We start from the raw sequence: 21,733 nt of genomic DNA on the forward strand, positions 1-21,733 counted from the left end.
GACATTGTAAGTCAGTCAAAGAATAAAAGAATATTCTCTAAAAAAAAATTCAAAAACAAATTCACAAAACAAAACAAACTGATGTCTGAGACCCCCCCCCCCTTTGGGTTTCTGAAGCTGTAACTCTTAACATGCGGATGTCCATCTAGTCCTTTGGAGAAAGGCAGTCAAACAGTTGGAGATGTGTACCTTTTGGACTATGCCACCAGTGTGGCTGGTGGATCCAAACTACTGACCTTTGGGTTACCAGTATGGTACAATATGTACTAGACCATCAGGGTTCCTTAACAATTGGTAAATCCTTCAAAATCTTGTCACTGGTTTCTCATGGTCCTCTGAAGGGCCAGACATCTTCCATAGCAACGATAATGCCTGCCTAGTACTACCCGACACACCTCTAGTGCTCCAGCCTGGCCACTGGAGCACACCTTCAGTTACACTTATGCACCCAGAAAGGGCAGAGCCATTCGGAGTGGCTGCCAGCAAGCAGGGGGCACATACATAGAGCACTGAAGTGCTATATAAGCCACGGGTGGCTGCTTCACTACTGAAAAGCCTATCAACGAGTTTCACCCTTCCCAAATAAGCCTTTTTTTATTTGAGGACAGATTTAGATTTACAAGAAAGGTGCCAAGACAGTTCTATACTCTACACGGCCTCATCCACCATTAATGGCTTATATTGTTGTTCTTGTTGTTAGGTGCCATCGAATCAATTATGACTCAGAGCAACTCTATGGTCAACAAAGGTGAACTCTGTCCTATTCTTCATCATCCTCCTGGTCTCTGATATGCTGGAGCCCAGCAGTACAGTCACTACATCAATCTATCTAATTGGAGGGTCTTCCTCTCTAACTCTCCCTCTCCACCTCTCTGCATGTCTTTTCCCAGGGATTGGCCCTTTTAGATAACATGATAAAGTATAGGTGATGATGTTTACGTATTCACAAAGTGTGGATTAATGGATATTTGTTGTTTATGACTAATATTGTTGTCAGGTGCCTGCGAGTTGAGTATGATTCATAGCAACCCTATGACCTGAACCTGGTTCTATCCTGTGCTACCTTCACACTTCCTGACACACTAGAGCCCATTACGGCAGTTACCATGTCAATCCACCAAGATGAGGGTCTTCCTCTCCTTTGCCGACCCATCGTGTCCTTTTCCAAGGAATAGCCCCTCCTAGCAACATGCCTGAAGTATGTGAGGGGAGACCTCATTATCCTTGCCTCCAAAAAGCATTCCAGCTGCATCCTCTTCAGGACATATTTATTTGTTCTTTTGGCCGTCCTTGAGGTTCAGTGCTCTTCTTCAACACTACAGCTCAAAGGCATCAATTATTCTTTCGTCATCTCTAGTTACTTTCCAGCTCTCAGATGCATAGCAAATGATCAGTCATCATCATCATCATGACTTATATTAGGATGGCCCATATGTCACAGCTAATGGATCAATAATAATAGATGGTATTTTAACAAAAGGTACAGTAGAGTTGGGTGCTAACTAAAGGGTAGTTAGCTTGAAGCCAGTTAACTCCTATTCCAGATAAAGACGTGCCTATCTGTTCTGGTGAGGATCCCAGCCCTCAAAACCACAAGGGACCGTTGTCCTTGCCCTCCAGAGTCACCATGAGGCAGAACTGACTTGAAGGCAGTGGGTTTTAGGTTTGGGGTTTTATTACTAAATAAATACATATTTCGCTTAGATGGCCACAGTCTTTCCCTAAAGCCCCTTCTGCATCCTGGGTCCCAGACCTGCGTTCACGTTAGTGGCCATGTCCCCCCAGGTTCCTCAGCCGTGACTTAGTTTTGAGCACCTTGGGGGTTTTGCAGACAAGCCTTGAGTGTGCTCTTGTCTGGGCTTTTCTTAACCTTTAGAATGGGCTGTGGTCTTTGAGAGGATGACCAGATTGGCAGTGCTTTCTCACCACATCATATTGAAGGTGGATGCTGGCCACTGCCTTATCACACAGATATCATTAACCCTGTCAAAGTCTCCATGGTGGCCTTGCTCTGGTCCCCATTTCCATGTTGTGGTCTCTGGAAAGAAGTCACCACCCACAGTATACATCTCATAAGGAGCAAGTAGTTTTGCTTCACCTCCTTGAGCAGAGTGTCTGCATATGTTATATAAACTCTTTCCACAAGGAAGAGTCTATTTATTGTTCATTCATGTCTGTGTAAAGAGCCCTAGTGGCATAGTGGGTTACATGTGGGGCTGTTAACTGAGAGGTGGGTGGTTCAAATCTACCAATTGCCTTATGGGGAAAAAGAAGATACAGTCTCTTGTAAAGGTTTACAGCCCCAAAATCTGTTGAGGGGTCAACATGAATTGGAACTGCCTCAGCACCAGTGGAGTCAGGTGGGGGGCATTTTTGTGTCAGTGTAGACTCATGGATTTTTGTTATATACTTTAGGTCACATTATTTATGGGGTTGCTTAACTTGTTTCAGCTGTGCTCCTGGGTGCAATTACAGCTGGTTCCTCTGTGTTTTGTGTGTCTCCACCACTGTGTGTGTCTAAGGACACTTTCTGATAATTCTGTGGCTCGACAATGTCCTAGGTATACCTTGCACATGTCCGCTCCAGTCCTGGAATGAGCCATTTCTCAAAGAAGTCCTGGTTTCCATGACAGAAGAACGCATTAACAATTGAATTCTTGGTCACAGGTGTGTGTGTCACTATGAAGTCCAGACAGGTTCTCATCTGCTGTCAGGGACCCTATCCAGTATACTGAAGAGCATAGATGTCAGTCTAGAGACTAAGGTGCACATGATCCAGGCCATAGTCTTCACAATTACTTGTTATGCATCAGAGAGCTGGACAATGACTAAGGATGACAGAAGAAGAATCAATGTCTTTGAGCTGTGGTGCTGGCAAAGAGTGTTGAATATATCATAGACTGCTAAGAGAACAAACAGGCCCATCTGGAGAGGGTGAAACCAGGTTGTTCCTTCTAGGCAAGGATTTTGAAGCTCTGTCTGACATATGTTGCCAGGAGGGACCAATCCTTGGAGAGGGACATCATGCTTGGAAAGGCAGAAGGAGAGTACAAGAGAGGAAAGCTGGATGAGATGAATTGATACAGTGACTGGAGTAATGGGGCTAGGTGTGTCAGAGATGACAAAGACGCTCAGGACAGAGCAGGGTTCAGAGCTCTTGTAAATAGGGTCGCAATACATAACAACAAGAACATTAAGACTGTACAAGTTCTCGTAAAAAAATCAAAACAATCTGTAAAAAGCCTCACCAAACAAACCAGCATGATCCTTTGAAGTTACCAACTATAGTTCTCTGGTTTCTTGACCAAAAGCCATGGAGTGGTTAGAAGAGGTGAGGCAAGATAGTTATGGCAAAAGTGAAGTCTATTTTAAATGTACAAAGCTCTACAGACATGCACAGTACCACAATTTTAATCAGCTTAACATAAGGCCCTGTGGGCTTCTAGAGCTTGGCTCTATGCATCAATTTGGCAACATGGAAAACAAGCTGAAGGAACGCTCCCTGCTGAGAGCTGACTCATTTATCTGCTGTTCTGGTCTTATCTGATGCTGGGTCCTCTTCAGACCATGTCAAGTTATCATTTTGCATCTCTACATGCATGTTGTTTTTTTGGCAAAAGAGATTTAACAATGTGGCCAAGACTGGTCTTTCTGGAAAGGAAAACACAGAAAGCAAGCTGTTTGATATTTGCAAGTACCCTTCTGGCACGCTAAAATAGTGAGAAGCCCACCTTTCCCCTTCCCCATGCAATACTCTGCTCAAAGGTTGAAGGGCAAGGACACAGGAATGCTGTAACCAGAGGCAGAAACGTGACACCCAACTGGAGCGTCAGGCTCATTCTACTGTGCTTTAAAATCGCTCCCAAGGCAGAACCTGAAAATGATTAAAGGTTGAGAATTTTGCTACAAAAGTTTCCAGCAGCTTATAGGAAAGCAAACCAGGAAGATTTTATCATTGGTCAATACAAACACTTAACTGCTAACTAAAAAGTCAGCAGTTTGAACCAGCCAGCTGCACAGGAGAAAAGAAGTAGCAGTCAGCTCTCACAGAGCCCAAGAGTTTGAGAAACCCGATGGGGAAGTTTGCTCTGTCCTATGAGTCAGGATTGACCTGATGCCAACTGGTTTGATTTTCTGGCTCAGTGCCGCTCGGGCAGGCTTCTCTAATGTCAGCGGGGGTGGGTCGGTGGTTGGGAAGAGAAAAAGCCTTAAAGGTCACTCGGCTCCCATCAGACTCAAATCTCATTGTCTCTACAGTTCCCTCAACCTAAAACCAGAGCCATTTCAAATGAACCCGAAGGTCAGCCCAAGGAAGATAGGAAAGTCTAAAGAACCATCTCAACATCACGGTTGGAAAAGCAGAGGTCCGTTAAGGAGAAGCATGCCTTCAACCACACAGGCTGGCACAGCGCCTGCAGCAACGGTGAAGGTGGGTGCAGACTGAGCAGGGTTCGGTTCTCACAGAAGCAGACCATTGTGCGCCACAGCTGACTGCACAGCACTGAACAGAGGGATGAGCTGCAGCTGCTGGGAGCTTAGCCTGGAAGATCCATGTGCTCCCACAGCAGCTCCCAGAGCTGGAAAAGGGGGCAGCACAGAAGGAGGATGGGCTCTGACCATCGTAGAGCACTTAGGCGTGTAGCCCCCCAGAGACACCAGTACATGGCAGTTCTAAGCATATTAGCTGGCTTGTTTTATTAGAAAAAGAAATGAAATCTGAGTCTAAAAACTCATCAAGGGCCATTTATCCAAGATTTTCAGGTTCTATAAAACATAAAAAAGACAATATAGGTTAGATAGGAAGATATATCAACTTGGTGCATAATTTATCTGTCATTCATAATCTGTTGAAATAATAAAATCTATCCTTATTATGAAATGTGCAGCAAATAGCTGGAATTAGAAAGTAAAAAATGCTCTGCATTTTTAAAGCTGAGAGAATGAAAGAAGAGATTCAAGCCTTGAGCTGCAATACTGAAGAATTATATGGGCAAAACTGTGAATGAGCAAGGAAGAATCCCAAGAAGATGAATGGAATACACACTGTATCAAAAAGAATTCTGTCAACACTGCATATGATGAAGAATGAAACTATAATGAAGAAGTCCAAGCTGCTCTGAAGACACAGGTAATGTAGTAAGGCCTTTGGAATTGACAGAATATCAATTAATATTTCAACTAGCAGAAATAGCTCTATTTGTGCTCATTAGCCTATCCTAACACATCTGGAAGACAGCTACCTGGCCAACTGACTGGAAGAGATCTATATTTATTCCCATTACCAAGAAAGGTGATTCAACAGAGTGCGGAAATTACTGAACAATATTAATATTTCATGCAAGTTAAATTTTGTTGAAGATTATTGGCTAGAACAGAACATTAACAGGGAACTGTCAGAAATTGAAGCTGGATTCAGAAGAGGCCATGGCATGAGGAACATTGCTTCTGGTGTCAGATAGATCTTGACTGAAAGTACCAGAAAGACTTTTACCTGTGTTTTATTAATTATGTAAAGGCATTTTATTGTGTGGATCATAACAAATTATGGGTAAAATGGAGAAGAGTGAGAATCCCAGAACACTTAATTGTGCTCATGAGAAGTTGACCAGGGAATGTTGCATGGTTTAAAATCAGCATACATAGGCCAGAGCTGTATCCTTTCTTTATACCTACTCAATCTGTATGATGAAAAAATCATTCAAGAAACTGGTCTCTGAAGAAGAATGTGGCATCAGGACTGAACGGGGATTCATCAACAACCTGTGCTGTGCAGGTGACACAACTTTGTGAAGAAGACCAAAGACTACAGCCTTCAATATGGACTATATCTCAACATCAAGAAAACAAAATCCTTACCACTGGATCAATAGGTAGCATCATGATAGATGGAAAAAGATTGAAGTTGTCGATAATTTAATTTTATTTGGATTCACAATCAACACACCATCAAAAGTGAACCAACACAGTCTCATAAGGACAAATGCTGCATAAGACCATTATTGTAAAAACAGAAGGATAACTATTAAAACATGTATGGGATCTCAAGGTGGAGAGGGCTGAGGATCAGTAGGGGAAAAACCACAGGGCTGCAGAGTTTGGTGGGGGTCATGGGGAAGGAAATAGGAAGCATCTGGGTGAAAATAAAGGACAATGATGGGCAAGGTCTGATGGTGATTAATCTTATAAAATAGAATGCATGAGAATGATTATATGAAACACAATGTGAATGAAGAATAGTGTGAAACACAATGTATATGAACATTGTAAGCCAATAAACAAATATTTATGGGAAGGATTAATCATGGTTTTGTATAATTTGATGGGTGGAGAGGTGAGGAAAATTGGGAGAAACTGGTCTGAAAAGCAATTTTTCGAATTTTGTAAATAAACTAGTATAACAAAAAAGAAAAATTTTAAAAAGAGAAAGGTAGTTACATAGAGTATTATAAATATACCAATACTAATAATTTTGATTTATTCTATGAATTATTAAAGTAATTTGAACTAAAAAAAATTTATTGGGAAAATCTGTTGCCGAAGACTTCTTTAAAGTGCTAAAAAAGCAAAGACATCACTTTAAAGAGTAAGGTGAGCTTTACTCAAGCCATGGTATTTTCAATTGCTTCTTATGAGTCTGAACGTTGGATGATGGTAAGAAAGATCAAAGCAGAACTGATGCCTTTGGAGAGTGGGATTAGTGAAGAAGATTGAATAATGAACAAACAAATCTCTTTTGGAGGAAGTGCAACCAGGGTGCTCCTTAGAGGCAAGCATGGTGACACTCCATCGCACCTATTTTTTGGCATATTGCCAGGAGGGACCAGTCCCTCAGACAGGACACCATGCTGGGTCAGCAGGTCAGCAAAGAAAAGGAGGACACACAATGAGACAGAATGGCACCGTGACTGAAATAATGGGGCTAGACACTTACAAACACGTGAGACTGTCAGGGCAGCAAAGGATCGAAAGGTCACAGCCCTGAAAGCCGCATGAAGCAGTTCTGCTCTGCGCTCCAGAGCTGCCAGGAGTTGGAACTGACCGGGGGCAACTTCTCAGGAAGGAGGTGGAGAAACCATGATTTGGTCCAGGAGGTTTGTCCACAGTTTGAAGGTAAGTGTTCTATTCTTCATCTCTTGGTATTTATTATAAAATTCTTCTTATTTCTTCAGACAAACCTGCTGATACTGTGTCAATCCTAACTCAGGGCATCCTCCTGTGGGTCTCTGAGGCTGCAAATCTGCAGGAGGAGACTACCCACTCCCTCCCATGGAGTAGCTGCAACAGCTGAACTGTCAACCTCTCAGTTAGCAGCCCACGCAGGAAGCACTACACTTCCATGGCTACTTCTACATTTATCTACTAAGTTGCTGTTATGTGCTGTCGACCCTGTACAACAGCCCTAAACTCTGCTCTATCCTGTGCCAATCGCACCGTCTCCAATACACCCATCCCAATTACCCCAATCACGGAATCAATTCACCTCATAGATGGCCTTCCCCTCCTGCACTGTCCCTCCAACCTCCCAAGCATGATGTCCCTTTCCAAGGACCTGTCCCTCCTTGCAACATGTCCAAAGTATGTTAGAGGGAGCCTCAGAATCCTTGCCTCCAGGGAGCCGCTCGGTTTAACCATTTCCAGGATGAACCTGTTTGTTTTCCTAGCAGTCCATAGTACCCTCAATATTCTTCTCCAGCACCACAGCTCAAAGGCATCAATTCTCCTTCTATCCTCCTTGGTCATTGTCCAACTCTCTGATGCATAACAAGTGATTGCAAAGACCATGACCTGTATCTAGTAAGTAGATAATGTAAACATATAAAGACATTACAAATAGAAGTTTAATTTTTTTCCTCACAAAAGAATAGCATCAACTAGAGTTTTTTATGCCACAAATATCAGTAATCTCACCATTTACACTCACAAGTGCCCTCATGTTAAGGTTATGACTCATCCTCTAAGACATTCCTATTCTGGGGGGACATGCTAGCTTCAAATTAGAAAATGAGAAGCCACTCCAGGTCTTGTCTTACAAATCCAGCCCGCTAAAGTGGCAAAAGACACAGGCTCTTGTATGTTCCCATTCTTCTCTGACATGCAACCAACCATGTGAATTAATGAGACCTGGCAGGAAAACATTAAGAAAAATATGAAAGTATAAGAGACAAACCGCTCTATTGTTGGTGCTAACTGGGATCGTAATACTTCATACGCTTTAGGTGGAACCACGCACTTGCTTTCTTCTTATGAGTGTGTGAAAATATTAAGTTTCTTAGTCCAAAAATGCTTCCTATATAAAGAATTGAATTTTTACGGAGCCTGCTGCAACATTCTCAGAAGCACAGTAGAAAAATAGACCTGCCACAAACAAATAGTGAAAGGGATTTCAACTCTTTCTTCCTCTTGACAGGCCAGTAAGTCAGTTAATATCTGTGTGCAGGCAGGACCTGCAAAGGCCTCAGTTACAAGGGAGCCCCCTGTGGTGAACAAGGGGAGTAGGGAAGTAGCCGGTGTGAGGTCAGCACATGACAAAAAAACTTCCACAGAGGAGCAGTGAACTATCCGAAAAGGAAATCAAGGCAAATCTGTTTATTCCCATTTGATAAACAGTGTCGTGAAAGATGTGTACATGAGAGGCCGTAAAATGTGACTCAAAGAAATGAAAGAAGAGGCAAATAAATGAAGAGACATCCATTCTGGTGGATGAGAAGTCTTAATATCGTTTATGTCCCTACAACTCAAAGCAATCTAGCGATCAGCGCAGTCTCTACTAAAATTCATCCAGCATACATACTCGAGCCCACTGCAGCAGTCACTGTGGCAACCCATTTGGTTAAAAGTCTGTATCAGAGGGTTACCTGCAAATTCAACTGTCAATGAATTGAGAGTATGTGGAGATTAACATAATCAAACTGCTGTTTTTGTTGCTGTTAGGTGCCACCTAAGGATAATATATATTAATTCTTTATATAGTAAGAGCAATATGTCCACCTTCCTTGGAAGATCTGTGAAGACATTTTGTGCAGGATTAGGATGGTCATTTCTACTTAGAACTACATTTTCAATGGAAATATGTCAGTGAAAAAAATCACACTGGAAAGCAAGCAATGAGACATCTCAAAGAGACTTATTTTCCCATAGGTTGAAATGAAATGTTACCATGGGAATTTCAAGCAAATGGATAGCTCAGCTTTTGGAGGCTGGAAGGGAAGAAAGAAAAGACAACAGCCAAGAAAGAAAGTTATTTACATATTTTTTGTCTTTTTGAAAAAAACCCCCAAACATACTGAGTCCTACAGAAATCTAACGGCATGTTTTTTTAGGATTCAACATATTTACACAGTTTTCATAATTTCCAATTGGAGGGTTGGTAACATTTTGAAAGCTAAAACCTAAAATTCTATCTTGTCATCTAAATAAATTATAGTAAGAAAGAATTAATTTATTTCTTACATTTTCTTTCAAGTAAATGAAATTTAAAATATGATTTGAGACAAAAGATGACAGATGCTCAGAACAAAGTGCACAGTAAACACTATTTCTTAAAAGGAGTGGTAAGAAGTAGAGAAAATAGAAAACACTCTTTATCACAAATAGTAAAAGCATGTAACTCAAACTGAATAACAAAACTCACAACTCGTGAAACATCTGTGTCTGGCCCACACTCCCCCACCACAGAGGTTAGCAGGCTGGGTACCTTAAACCATGAGCATGGGCTCTCTGTCGCCCCCCACCCTGCAGCCCGACTCCAACCCCATCATAGCCAGGTTAGCAGGCTGGGTACCTTAAACCATGAGCATGGGCTCTCTGTCGCCCCCCACCCTGCAGCCCGACTCCAACCCCATCATAGCCAGGTTAGCAGGCTGGGTATCCTGAACCATAGCATGGGAGCTCTGTCCCCCTCTCTGTCACAGCACGGTTAGCAGGCTGGGTAGTGGTACCCAGAACCATGAGCACGGGGGCTTTGTTGCCCTCCCTCCTGCCCCATCATTGTAAGGTTAGCAGCCTGGTAGTGGTACCTTGAATCATGAGCATAGGCTCCTTGCCGCCTCCGTGTGCCAGCATCTCTCGGCGATAGCGCTCACCCATGGCCCTGAGACACAGAGAGGACATTATAGATCTCACACACAGCCCCCTGAACCACACCAAACACCTCCCGAGCTCCCCAGTGGGAAAAAAAAACACACAAAACAAAACCAGACCCCTGTCAGTCAAGACTATTCCAACTCATGGCAACGCTCCACTGGGTTTCTGAGACTGTAAATCCCTATGAGAAGAGTCCAACCATCTTTCTCCTGTAGAGCAGCTGGCAGACTTGAACTGTCAACCTTTATGTTAGCAGCCTGATTGCTAACAGTTGTGCACCACATGCCTGGGGCTCCTTTACCCAAGTGAAGCCACACTGATGTCACATTCAAAAATAACGGGGCCATGAGAAGACAATTCTGCTTGTCATTATTTTCTGCTTTCTAAAAATCTGATTCTGATTTTTAACTGTAAAATAAATAAAAGCAAGTATGTAAAGTTAGTGTAAAGTTGATGCCTATTTCTGCTTCTCTCTATAGAAAGGGCTATTAGGTTTATAATATAAAATGACAAAAAGATTAGATCTTTTCATAATTTTTAGGGTTTTTGTTTGAGGTAAGATTTGAAACCACTTATCCCATACTCTGCTTTCCAAACATGAGATGGCACTTAATAAAGAGAGGAGAGAGTCCAAAATAAGGCAAAAAGAAGAGGTGCTGATGGAGGAAGGTCCATGACACCAAAAGCTTTGATGGAATGACAATGTGCCTCCAGAGTCTCCTGGTGGCCAAGGCAGAGGTCACACTTCATTTTCCCTTTCAATCCTCCTTATTGCTGAATATTTACATTTGTGACATTAAACTCTATAGAAGGAAAATTGATGCCTTTGAGCCATGGTGTTGGAGAAGAGTATTGAATATATCATGGACTGCTAGGAAAACAAACAGGTTTTTCCAGGAGAGGGTTAAACGAGGCTGCTCCTTGGAAGCAAGGATTCTGAAGCTTCGTCTGACATACTTTGGACATGTCGCAAGGAGGGACCAGTACTTGGAGAGGGACGTTATGCTTGGGAGGACTCTCAATGAGATGGACTAATTCAGTGACTGGGGTAACGGGGGTAGGTGTGTCAGAGACAGTGAGATTAGCACAGGATAGAGCAGGGTTTAGGGCTGTTGTACATAGGCTGCTATGAGTCTCAGGCGACTCGACGGCACATAACAAACAACATTACTCTATGATGAGCACTGTATGTAATAATAACTGAGGAAGCCCTGGTGGCATAGTTAGCTGTCAGGCTGCTAACTGTAAGGCTGGCAGTTCAAATCAACCAGGTGCTCTGAGGAGGAAAATCCTGTAAAGATTTATAGCCTCAGATACCCATTGGAGGGTGGCTATGAGTCAGGGTCAACTCATCAGTAATGGGCTGGATTTTCTGGTTTATTATAATAATTGAAAGTAAGCTTTGAAGGTCTTGGATAAAAATTCCCCAAACTAATTCTGCTTCTGTACCAAATGATTGTTGTCCATTTTATGGAAAAGGCAAAAGACTACTGACTAGGACAATATCAGTGAAGTCAGTTCTGATGTTTGTCTGTCACTTTTTTTGTCATCTGAAGTCCTGGGCAGCTGGGGAAAGTGATCTCTGGTCAGAATTTCTGATGCCATCACAGCACTGCAAACACGCTGACCTTGCATCCTCGCCATGGTGACGCCCAGGAGCAGGGAACATGTGCAAAGGCTATGCTTCTCAGGACACAGGGCTAGCAAGAGGACTGCGCTGGATCCCCACCAGATGACTCAGGACCCCTCCCTGCCAGGTTATTGGACACTTGCTCCCTCAACTTAAAGGGTTTCTCTCTGAGCTCAGCCCACACCTGGCTATTTTCTAGGGGTGGGATCAAACGGCTCTTGTTACAGAAGTTGGAGACTGTCTAGTCTGGGGAGCACTTTACTAGCTTACTTTATTATTTTGTGTATATAAAGCACAGTAACTACCTGTGGAGGCAAGAGCACACACCTAAACAAGACATAAGTGTCTGAAAGTGCACGTATTTAAGAGGGTGAAGTTTTCTAGTAAAGCAGAGTTCCTTTAAACAAGTTCACATTCTGTTGATTTTATAGCTATCCCTACTAAAGAGTTGGAATCCTTGAAATTCATTTACTGCAGTCCCTGCTGGCTCTCGAGTCTTGCCAAATAATAAAACTGGAAAAGCAGATGAAATCTCTCCCTCTCTGCAAAGGGCAGAAAACAAAAATGACGTTGTGGGCACCAAACCCAAAATTACGTTTGATCAGATTTGAGTTTCCAAGATTTTGGAAATGAACATGCTTATCAGTTTTGGAAGAGACTTCCCACCTATCTGAATAGGACTGTGCGAGGAGCTGGGTGGCGTGGAGGGAGCAGGAGGCAAACAGAGGGGACGCATGTACTGGTGGGAATGCACAGCATTACCTCTTCCCCAGTGGACTGGTCCTTGGGGTGCTGGGAAGCCTCCAATAAGCCACTCATTCTCTGAACATCAGTTTCTTCATATACTGAGACAATGCACTGTGAAAACCCTAGGGAGCCCCATGACACACTAGGACACGAATTTGAAACCATGTGACAGCAGTGTGGTGGCCCCAAGAGCATCTGGAGCTGTGTTTATTTGTGTGATGTAGAGGTCAAACACTTTAAATAGCTATTAGACCAAACCATAATTAGTGGTTTACTTTCAAAGAAAGCTGCAGCGAAGGATTCGTGAGAGCAGAACTCTATGTCCCTCTGGTTCCTGTTCCTGGAAGACCAGTCAGAAGGCTCCCAAGTCAGGCGCCACGGGAGGGCCTGCCTAACTTCACCCATCGGAGGCCTGGTGAGGCCCTGGTTCTGCTGAGGTGTTTAAGGCATTCAGCTGCTAATCTGAAGGCCAGTGGTTTGAGCCCCACCCCCCACCCCCCCAGGGCTCTGAAGGAAAAAGATGAGGCAGTTTGTTTGGGTAAAGAATTCAGCTTTGGGGCAGTTCTGCTCTGTCCTAGAGGTCACTTGAGTCAGAATGGATTCAACGGCGGAAAGCTTGGTTTTGTGGTATTTTTCCTGCAGACCCTCCTCTGCCATGCTCTGCATCCATCCCGGGGAGGGGTGGGCGTCTCGTGTCCTGACCTGAGGCTGGCCCTCCTGGACTATACTGCTTGCAGGTCCTTCATGAAACCCTGATGCTAACTAAGTGAGTAGAAGGAACTTCCTGGAGACCAGGGAGGCCTATGCACACACTGCAGATTAGCCCTGCTGAAAAAAAGGCTGTGCTTCATTGTCTCAATCACTTGGTAACAGAAACAGTGAGCAAGGTGACAAAGAAGGATGCCTAGAAGGCAGAACTGAAAAGCATCACCTAGGCTGTGATGTGTAAAGGGGTGAGAGGCTACCTTCCTTGAAAAAGGGACCACTTTATGAATCTCTAATTAATTACCTGTTAAAAGGATCCTGCAGGAAACATTCTTTCCAAACCATGGAAGCCACGGCTCTAGACATCAGGTAAGAGTAGTACTTGGCACCATAGCCTACGAGGTGGCTGAATCGCAGCTGCCAGGCCTGTGAAAACACAAACATGGCACAGGAATGTAGGACACTCCAAGTTCAGGGAATATTTATTTGTACAAACAAGCCAAAGAAACACAGAATCTAAAAGAGTTATCATCCAAATATCACCTGAGAGGGTCAAGTCAGGCATCACAAAATGTTCAATGTTTTAGAAAAGAAATTTTTCTATTGTGTGATATTTGGTCCAAATATATGATTTCATTTCTTATTCTTATAAAAACCAAACCCCATTGCCTTTTGAGTTCATTTTGCCTTAGGGAGACTTTATGTCAGGCTAGAACTGCACTCCACTGGTTTTTTCTATTAATAAATGTTTTAATTTTAATTATAATTTTAATCAAAGGTTACATAAAAGTTAGATTTTCATTCATTCATTGTTGCATATTTTAACTCCTCTTCCTCCTTTGCCCCTACCCCAGATCACCTTTTTAAAAAATATTTATTCATTATTGCACAATTACCTCCTTCCTCCTGCCTAATCCTCTTTGCATTGTACTTCTTATTTTGGGTTATTGTTGTTCATATAATGTCTAATCATGTATTTCTTTTAGATAGATCTTTCCTTTATCTGTTGCAATGCAATGCTTATTATCTATGCACTCTTATCCTATTCTTCCAACCCTCCATGTCAGACCTGCTTGATCACAATGGCACTATGCAGTATTTGTCCTTTTGTGACAGAGATATTTCACTCAGCATAATGTCCTCCAGGGTCATCCATACTGTGTAATGCTTTGTGTGTTCATTTTTTTCAGAGCTGCATAGTATTCCATCCTGTGAAAATACCATTGTTTTTCTATCTATATGTTTGTTGATAGGCACTTGGGTTGCTTCCATCTCTTTGCTGTTGTAAATAATAGAACAATAAACATGGGTTTGCACACATCTGTTTGGATGGATGATGGTTCTGGTTTCTTTAGGGTATATTCCTAGTAGTGGAATTGCTGGGTCAAATAGTATTTCTACTTCCAACTTTTTGAAAACCACCTTCCATCATGGTTGTGCCACTTTACACTCCCACCAGCAGTGAATAACGGTTCCACTCTTTCCACAATCTCACCAGCATTTACTGTTTGTTGATCTGCTGAGCTTTGCTATTGTTGCTGTCCTCTGGGTTTTTGATGGCCAATTTTTCATAAGGAGACTGCCAGGCCTTTCTTCCTGTGTTGACAGGAACCATCTAATTAGCAGCCAAGCATAACATCTAAGAAACAAAAAGCTCAGCGCACATCAAAGAAGATAGGGATAAGCGTCTGCACCGCCCAGGAGCTGCTCCTGTGTTGACTGCATTTGATTTGATAAGAGAGGCAGACAGATCTTCAGCGAGACACAGGGACCACAACACTATTGAAGCACAGTGGCCATGTGAGGACGGTGCGGCTCAGGCAGGTTCTGTCCTGTTGTCCAGAGTCGTAGAAGCTGTAGTTAGTCAATTAGAGGGAACCTAACCACAACTTTGGGGAAAAGATAAAGCCACGAGTATCCTCATTTTTTTTAGTAGCTTGGTTATTTAAAAAAGCTGATTCTTGGCAGAAAACTGCACTGCAATCCCAGAGGTGTGCGGTTCAAATCCACCAGATGCTCTGCTGAAGAAGGAGGAACAATCGCCTCCTGTACCAGTCAGATCCGATTTGATGGTACACACACACACACACACACACACACACACACACACACACACACAATAAATAAATAAAAAAGCTGATTCTACAATGAATAATTACTACAAAAGTCACTTTTCTCCTGAGCCTATAAATTCTAAAGCTAGTAACTTCTATGTTTTCCATAATTACATTTTATGATGGACCAAAAAGGCACAGAACAGAGGAGAACGGATGAGAACAGAAAAACCTAACTCTAAAGACAGGCCATGCAGGAAAACATTTCTTTTTTTTGAGCTGAGGAAGTTACTGCTCAGTGATTTGGGCCTTTCGGTAGAAGGCTGAGGACTAGACCCTTCTCTCAGCTCAGCCAGCTGGTTTTCTGGCCTAAGAAACTGTTCCTGTCTGCCCAAGTTGGTGGCTGCTGGGGTTCTCACGTCTTGACAGAAATGAAGAGAGGACATCCCAGAAACAAGGAGAGGACAGCTCTGAGACGGAAGTGGCCATGCCAATAATGGAGCCAGGCTGGACTTCCTGTCCACGCCAGCCTGCACAGAACACAAGTCAGCACTGGGAAGAGCATCTTCAGTCTGGGGATGAGAATTCCCATTTTTCATGAGGATAGTGATGTAGTTGGTACAGGACAGACCACGTGGGTGTGTCAGGTAAGAATACTAAGCCATTGGAAAACTGCACCCCTACAAATACTGTCCTGACTCTGTACCTAAAAGTGGAAAACAGCTATGTTCTGACTGGCTGATAAAAGGAAGCTTGTCTAAGTCTAAATGCATAAGCTTATTTATTGTAACCCTATGAGACAAAATCTAGGATTATAAAAGCTTATCTCAAATGACATATTTATGACTTAAACATTTTTTTGCTTTTATTAATTAAACAAGTCTGACATGCAATGATCCACCTTCTTCTAATGTATGCTGTATCTGACATTCAACATAATTCCCTAGAAAATCAATCCTCACTATGTATCTATAAACTAGAGTAGCTAATTCTACTTGATATCTTAAGGGGAATAAAAATCCAAGACAATGTAGTTACATCAGTATAACTGGAGCCCTGGTGGAGTAGCGCATTACACGTGAGGCTGCCAACCCAAAGGTTAGAGGTTCAATCCGTCAGCCACCCTGCAGAAGGAGGATAAGAAGTCTCCTCCTGTATTCACAGCCCTGGAAACCCTACAGGTCACATGAGTTGCAACCAACCTGATGCAGTAGATCTGGTCTGGTTTTCTGGTTTAGCCCAATGGCCTGACGAATTCGAGTGTAAACTCTATCACTATGTCCAATTCTTTAAGAATCAGGTGAGACTGGGGAAGGAGCCTGCCTTAAAGGACAGGGGCAGAAGTGTACAGGCAAATGTGGATGGAATACAAAGCGGAGTAAGGATTTTGCTCAATATCTACTCTCTCTCCTTCAAAAAGCATATGATTTTGAGCAGGCTTTGGGCCATGTCCTTTAAGGAGAGAGTGTCCTCTCCCTTTTGGTTCCCTTTTCATTTGCTGACATGTGGCCACAGGGTTGATTTCCCATGCTGGTCCATTTATGTTGGTCCAGGGTTGGTGGCCAGCCAGGTGGGAGGACACCACGAGGTCACTACACCTGGTCTGGACAGTTAGATGAATACCCTGTTAGCAGGGGTTCTGATATAGCAGCTGAACCGCCAATCTACTTAATACTAATGCTCCTGGCTCCAGGCAGAGGCCCAACCACCATGGAGAAACACGAAACATCACATACAGCTCTGGGGGGCTCACACTTATTGCAAGGGTGAGAACATACTAGACAGGGCAGTATTACATGGGGTTCTGCTAATAAGAGCCCCCACATGGTAGTGGAAGGCAGGGAAAGGTATTGTTAGATGCCATCAAGTTGACTAGGGCTCACAGCGACCCTGTGAACAACAGATGTGAACCTGGCCCTGTACCATCCTCGTGGTCTCTGCCATGCTTAACCATGCTATCAGTGCTACAGTCACTGTGTCCATCCACCGTGTGGAGGGTCTTCCTTTCTTTTGCTGACTCTTGACCATTCCCTGCATGGTATCTCTAAAGACTGCTGCTTCCTGAAAATATGCCCAACATATTCTCTGGGTATGAGAAGGTGGAGAAGCTTTTTCCTTTTGTATGCAAACAGTATTTAAAACTAGGGTACACAGAATCATCTATGGGTGAGATTCCATTAAACAAACTTTGAGTAAACTTTTTAGCCAATACATAGATCCCTTAGAATTCATCCATGACATATACAAAGTTCTTGTACTTTGTTTTACTGTGTTGTTTTTAAAGATATCTATGTCAGCTTTTGTATCATCCTGAAATTTCCATCTACCAAATACTGCATAGGGAGTGCTGGTAGCCAAGCGGTAAAGAGCCGTGTTGCCAACCAGAGGCATGTGGTCTGAACCCACCAGCTGCTTCACGACAGAGAGATGGGCAACGTCGTCCTGTGTGATTTACTGAAAACTGCTGGACAATCATCTATGGGTCAGTTGTGACGTGATGGTAGACAACAATTACTTGGAGCACAAGGCGCACTGGTCATCTTTCTCCACTACAACAGCTTGTCTGTGATGAGACCTGTGGTGGTGGCTTCTGGGCTGCTGGCTGACGGCTGCTTCACTATAAATCTGGAGCTTCTGCTTCTGGTGGTACACACCTCTCTCTCATGCGGAAGTCCAGGGCTGGTCGCATATGCTAAGGAGGCTTAGTCTTTGATCTTTTTCTTCTGGCTGATCTTCCAGAGCAACTTTGGCAGCTTCTGTAGTGCAGAGCACAGCTTAATTCTGCATAGATTTGAGTTGAAAATAATTTTGCTTTTAAGTATACCACTTCAAGATTGACATCTGATTGAAGTAAACTTTTCAAAGTACCTTAATTTCATAAACTTTTAACCAAACCTGAAAGAGCAACAAAATTAAGATCTTTCAGCTGAGAGATGGCAAGGACAGACGGTGTGCAACCACAATGTGAGCATGCATGGCAGCAACTGTGATGGTGCCACAGGGCCAGGCAGGATTCCTTCTGTGGTCGCTATGACGGAATCAACTCAATGCCACCTAGCAACAACATCCACAGCAGGTCTCGGATCTGTCCCAGCTTCTGCCTTAAATGAGCAAGCTACCTGGATGCAGCCTCACTTGTGCAACACACACCCTGTTGTGTCTTGCTCTTTAATTACTGGTTTGAGTCCAGTACTACCCCCTTTCCCTACCTCAAGACGTGCTGAATAATTTATGTCCATTTGATACCTTTCATCAGAGCTTTGGAGGCTTGTGGCATGCTAAGACCTACAATTGTACTGTTGTTTAAACATAGCTTTGAATTCCTGCTAATTCAACCTAATATGAAGCCCTGGTTACGCTTTCACTCATTCATGAGGAAAAATGGAAGACAGCATTCCACAGTTAGTTCTCCTAAAGGACAAAGGAATTTGCCCTTCCTATAATACAGAGATCTGATTTCACAAACAAAAGACTCAAACACCTTTGTAGTTTCCCTTCTAGTATGACTACAGATTTAGATTTTCAAAAGCTCAAGGAGCCCTGGTGATAGAGGAGGTGTAAGTGCTAGGCTGCTCACTGAGAGGCTGGCAGTTCAAACCTACCAGCCACTCTGTGAGGGGAAAACTGAGGGAGACTCCTGTCAAGATGTATCACTCTGTAAACCTGAGAAGGTTCCCATGAGTGGGAACTGACTCACTGGAAATGGGTAATGTTATTCCAAGGCATGAATCTAAGCTAATTCCATTGTCTCACACACACACACACACACACACACACACACACACACACACACACACACGGTAGCAGAGTTGAGCTTAGAGGCGACAGCAACAGCATGTCAACAACTCAGTGGCTACTGTCACTTGCTTTGTAACGGCAGAGAACACGAGCCCATTGAGAATATTCACCCACATTATTTCTCCAACTCTACAATTTCCCTCCCTCCAGATCAAGGAAGGAAGGAGCACTGCTTACTTAGTATAGTATTTCTTTTCAGTTTCAAACTTAGAACAGAGATTAGAGCAGAGTAAGCACTCATTAACTACAAGCCAAATGTTGAATGACTGAACTAATCGTTCCCTTAATGACACCCTTCAATGGCATGTGATGTCTTTATTTCTAGCTGTACCTGTGTAAACACATTTATCCAGAATCTATTTTAAAACAATCTTATCGTGGGGACATTATACACTGTGTGAAAAGAGAAACAACACCTATAATTTAATACCAAATTAAATTTCCTTAAGGGCAAGGACTATAATGCTCTAGTTATGTCTAGACTCGTATTGCACCTGGAGCACAAGAGGAACGTTGGTGCTATCTACTGAACAGACAGATGGATGAAGCGAAGGATGGATGAATGGAAGGATGGACAGAAGGACACCTGGGTGGATGCATGGATGGAAAGGAGGAAGCGAGGCCACCACAAGATTCTTATACAATGATGTTCAACAAATGTTACTGCCTGAGCTTATGATGAAAATACCCATAGAATAACTAACTAATTTACTAATTAAATGATGTTAAACAAATTTTGGGTTCTGAGGTGATTGGGTTTTTTTGAGTTTTGCTTTCAAATAGTTCCTTGACAATACTATATGGGAAACAGTCTAGCTTCTAAGGCTAATTTTGGCACCAGATATCCAGGTCTGTAATGGGTCCAGAATCTTCTTAGTACTTACCAATGTGTGAGTTCGGCCTCCTTTAAGCTTTAGGGATTAGAACCAATACTGAGCTGATAATACCATAGATACTCACAAGTGGTACCTGCTATGGTGAGTAGAACTAAATGACAGCAAGATAGGAAGAAGCAAATTCCAAACTATTCTTTATGGAAAACATTTTTACTTTTTTCTCATAGCCTATATACAGCACTATTGGTCTGTGGAGTATCTCTTATGATACCAAAACTGGGGCATCTAAAAATATTCAATTCTAACCACAAGGCAGAATAGGAGCATATTCTCACTGTCACGGTCTATGAATTTTGTGATTATGTATGTACCTTCAGCGAATTTATGTAGACTAATACTTCTAATGTGGAAAAATGTTCTTATTGCCATTTTATCAAAATGCATGAAACAATGCCAAACAAACAGGTGTCAATTTGCACTACACCTTGGTTTTAAGTGGAGACATTCATGTTGTGAATCTGGTCTCCCTTGAGCCAGGCCTGGTGGTCGCTTCTTCAGCTAATGCCTCACGTTGAAGGAGAGTTGGACTCAGTTCTCACCAGTAAAATATGGTAGAGATGGTGGGTTACCACTTCTCAGACTACGTTATGCTTCCCCTAACCTCTGCTTTGTTAGTAGGCTTGTTGTAGAGAGACCCTCCTTGTTATCCTGCTGATGTGAGCTCTATGTGGTGGAAGCCTTTAAAACAGGGAACTGCAGATAGTGTGTCAAAAATGACCTCCCACCAACAGAAAGAAGCAAGCCAGTGGCCCCAGTGCTATAATTACAAGGAAACAAATCCAGCAGGATATGAAAAACTGTGTATTCTGTCCCAGTCAACCTGTGAGATGAGAAGGCAGCCAAGCTCCTGTCCATGTGCCCTGACTCTGAGGCTCCCAGCAAAGGACCAAATAAGTCTGAATCTGACTGTTGTGGGGTACCGCTAAGTCAGACTGACCTATAACTGACCCTCCAGCGGGCTTTTAGAGGCAGTTAATCCCACAGGAGAAGAATGCCCTTTCTCCTCCTGCAGAGTAGCTGGTGGATTTGAACCAAGTGCCTTTAGGATTGCAGTGCAGTTCCTTACTGAGATATTAATTGTGGTTTTGACATTATTTTTCTTTTCCCGTATCAAACAAACATTTATTCTCTCATTTTCCTCTGTCATTGCTTTCATTTATGGAATAATACTTCTGGTCCCCTATTTTTCGCCTCCTAAAATGCCTTAGTGCCAAGACGCTGCGCTGCAATCCTGAAGGTTTGCAGTTCGAGGCCACCAGCTGCTCTGACTCGACAGTACACAAAAACAAGTTTATTTGACTTTGTGTTATTCTGTGTCAGGTTGAATGATACTGTTATGAGCATGAATTCCAGGCTTATTATATCTGTGGCTGCTGACTCTCTGCACGAAAATTCTCCTTTGTAGTTTTGTAAAGTTAGTCTAATGTTCACAAATTTTCTGAATTTCTACTTACCTGGAAATGTCCCACTTTCACCATCATATGAGAGGGACACTTTTTCTGGGTATGTAAATCTTAAGGATTATAAATGGATTACATCTTCAATATGGATTAGATCTCAACATCAAGAAAACAAAAATCCTCACCATTAGATCAAGAGGCGATATCATTATGTTGTTGTTGTTGTTAAGTGCCGTTGAATCGTTTCCGACTCATAGCGACCCTATGCACAACAGCCCTAAACCCTGCTCTATCCTGCGCCAACCGCACCGCCTCTGATACACCCATCCCGATTACCCCAGTCACCAAATCAATCCATCTCATAGAGGGTCTTCCCCTCCTGCGCTGTCCCTCCACCCTCCCAAGCATGATGTCCCTCTC

At 42.9% G+C, this 21,733-nt stretch overlaps 1 protein-coding gene across 1 annotated transcript in view; it reads right to left on the bottom strand.

Annotated features, from left to right (window-relative positions):
* MIPEP (mitochondrial intermediate peptidase) overlaps window positions 1–21,733 on the bottom strand; it is a 195,669-nt gene that overhangs the window by 29,304 nt on the left and 144,632 nt on the right. The window contains exons 17-18 of the mRNA XM_006894110.1: window positions 13,470–13,591; window positions 10,017–10,090 (exon numbers count right to left, since the gene is read on the bottom strand). Of these exons, the coding sequence (XP_006894172.1) occupies window positions 10,017–10,090; window positions 13,470–13,591 (196 nt within the window). The remainder of the gene's footprint in view (window positions 1–10,016; window positions 10,091–13,469; window positions 13,592–21,733) is intronic.

The sequence above is a fragment of the Elephantulus edwardii genome, unplaced genomic scaffold (genome assembly GCF_000299155.1).
Source record: "Elephantulus edwardii isolate Elephantulus edwardi_28Jun2011 unplaced genomic scaffold, EleEdw1.0 scaffold00135, whole genome shotgun sequence".
Lineage (NCBI taxonomy): Eukaryota > Metazoa > Chordata > Mammalia > Macroscelidea > Macroscelididae > Elephantulus > Elephantulus edwardii.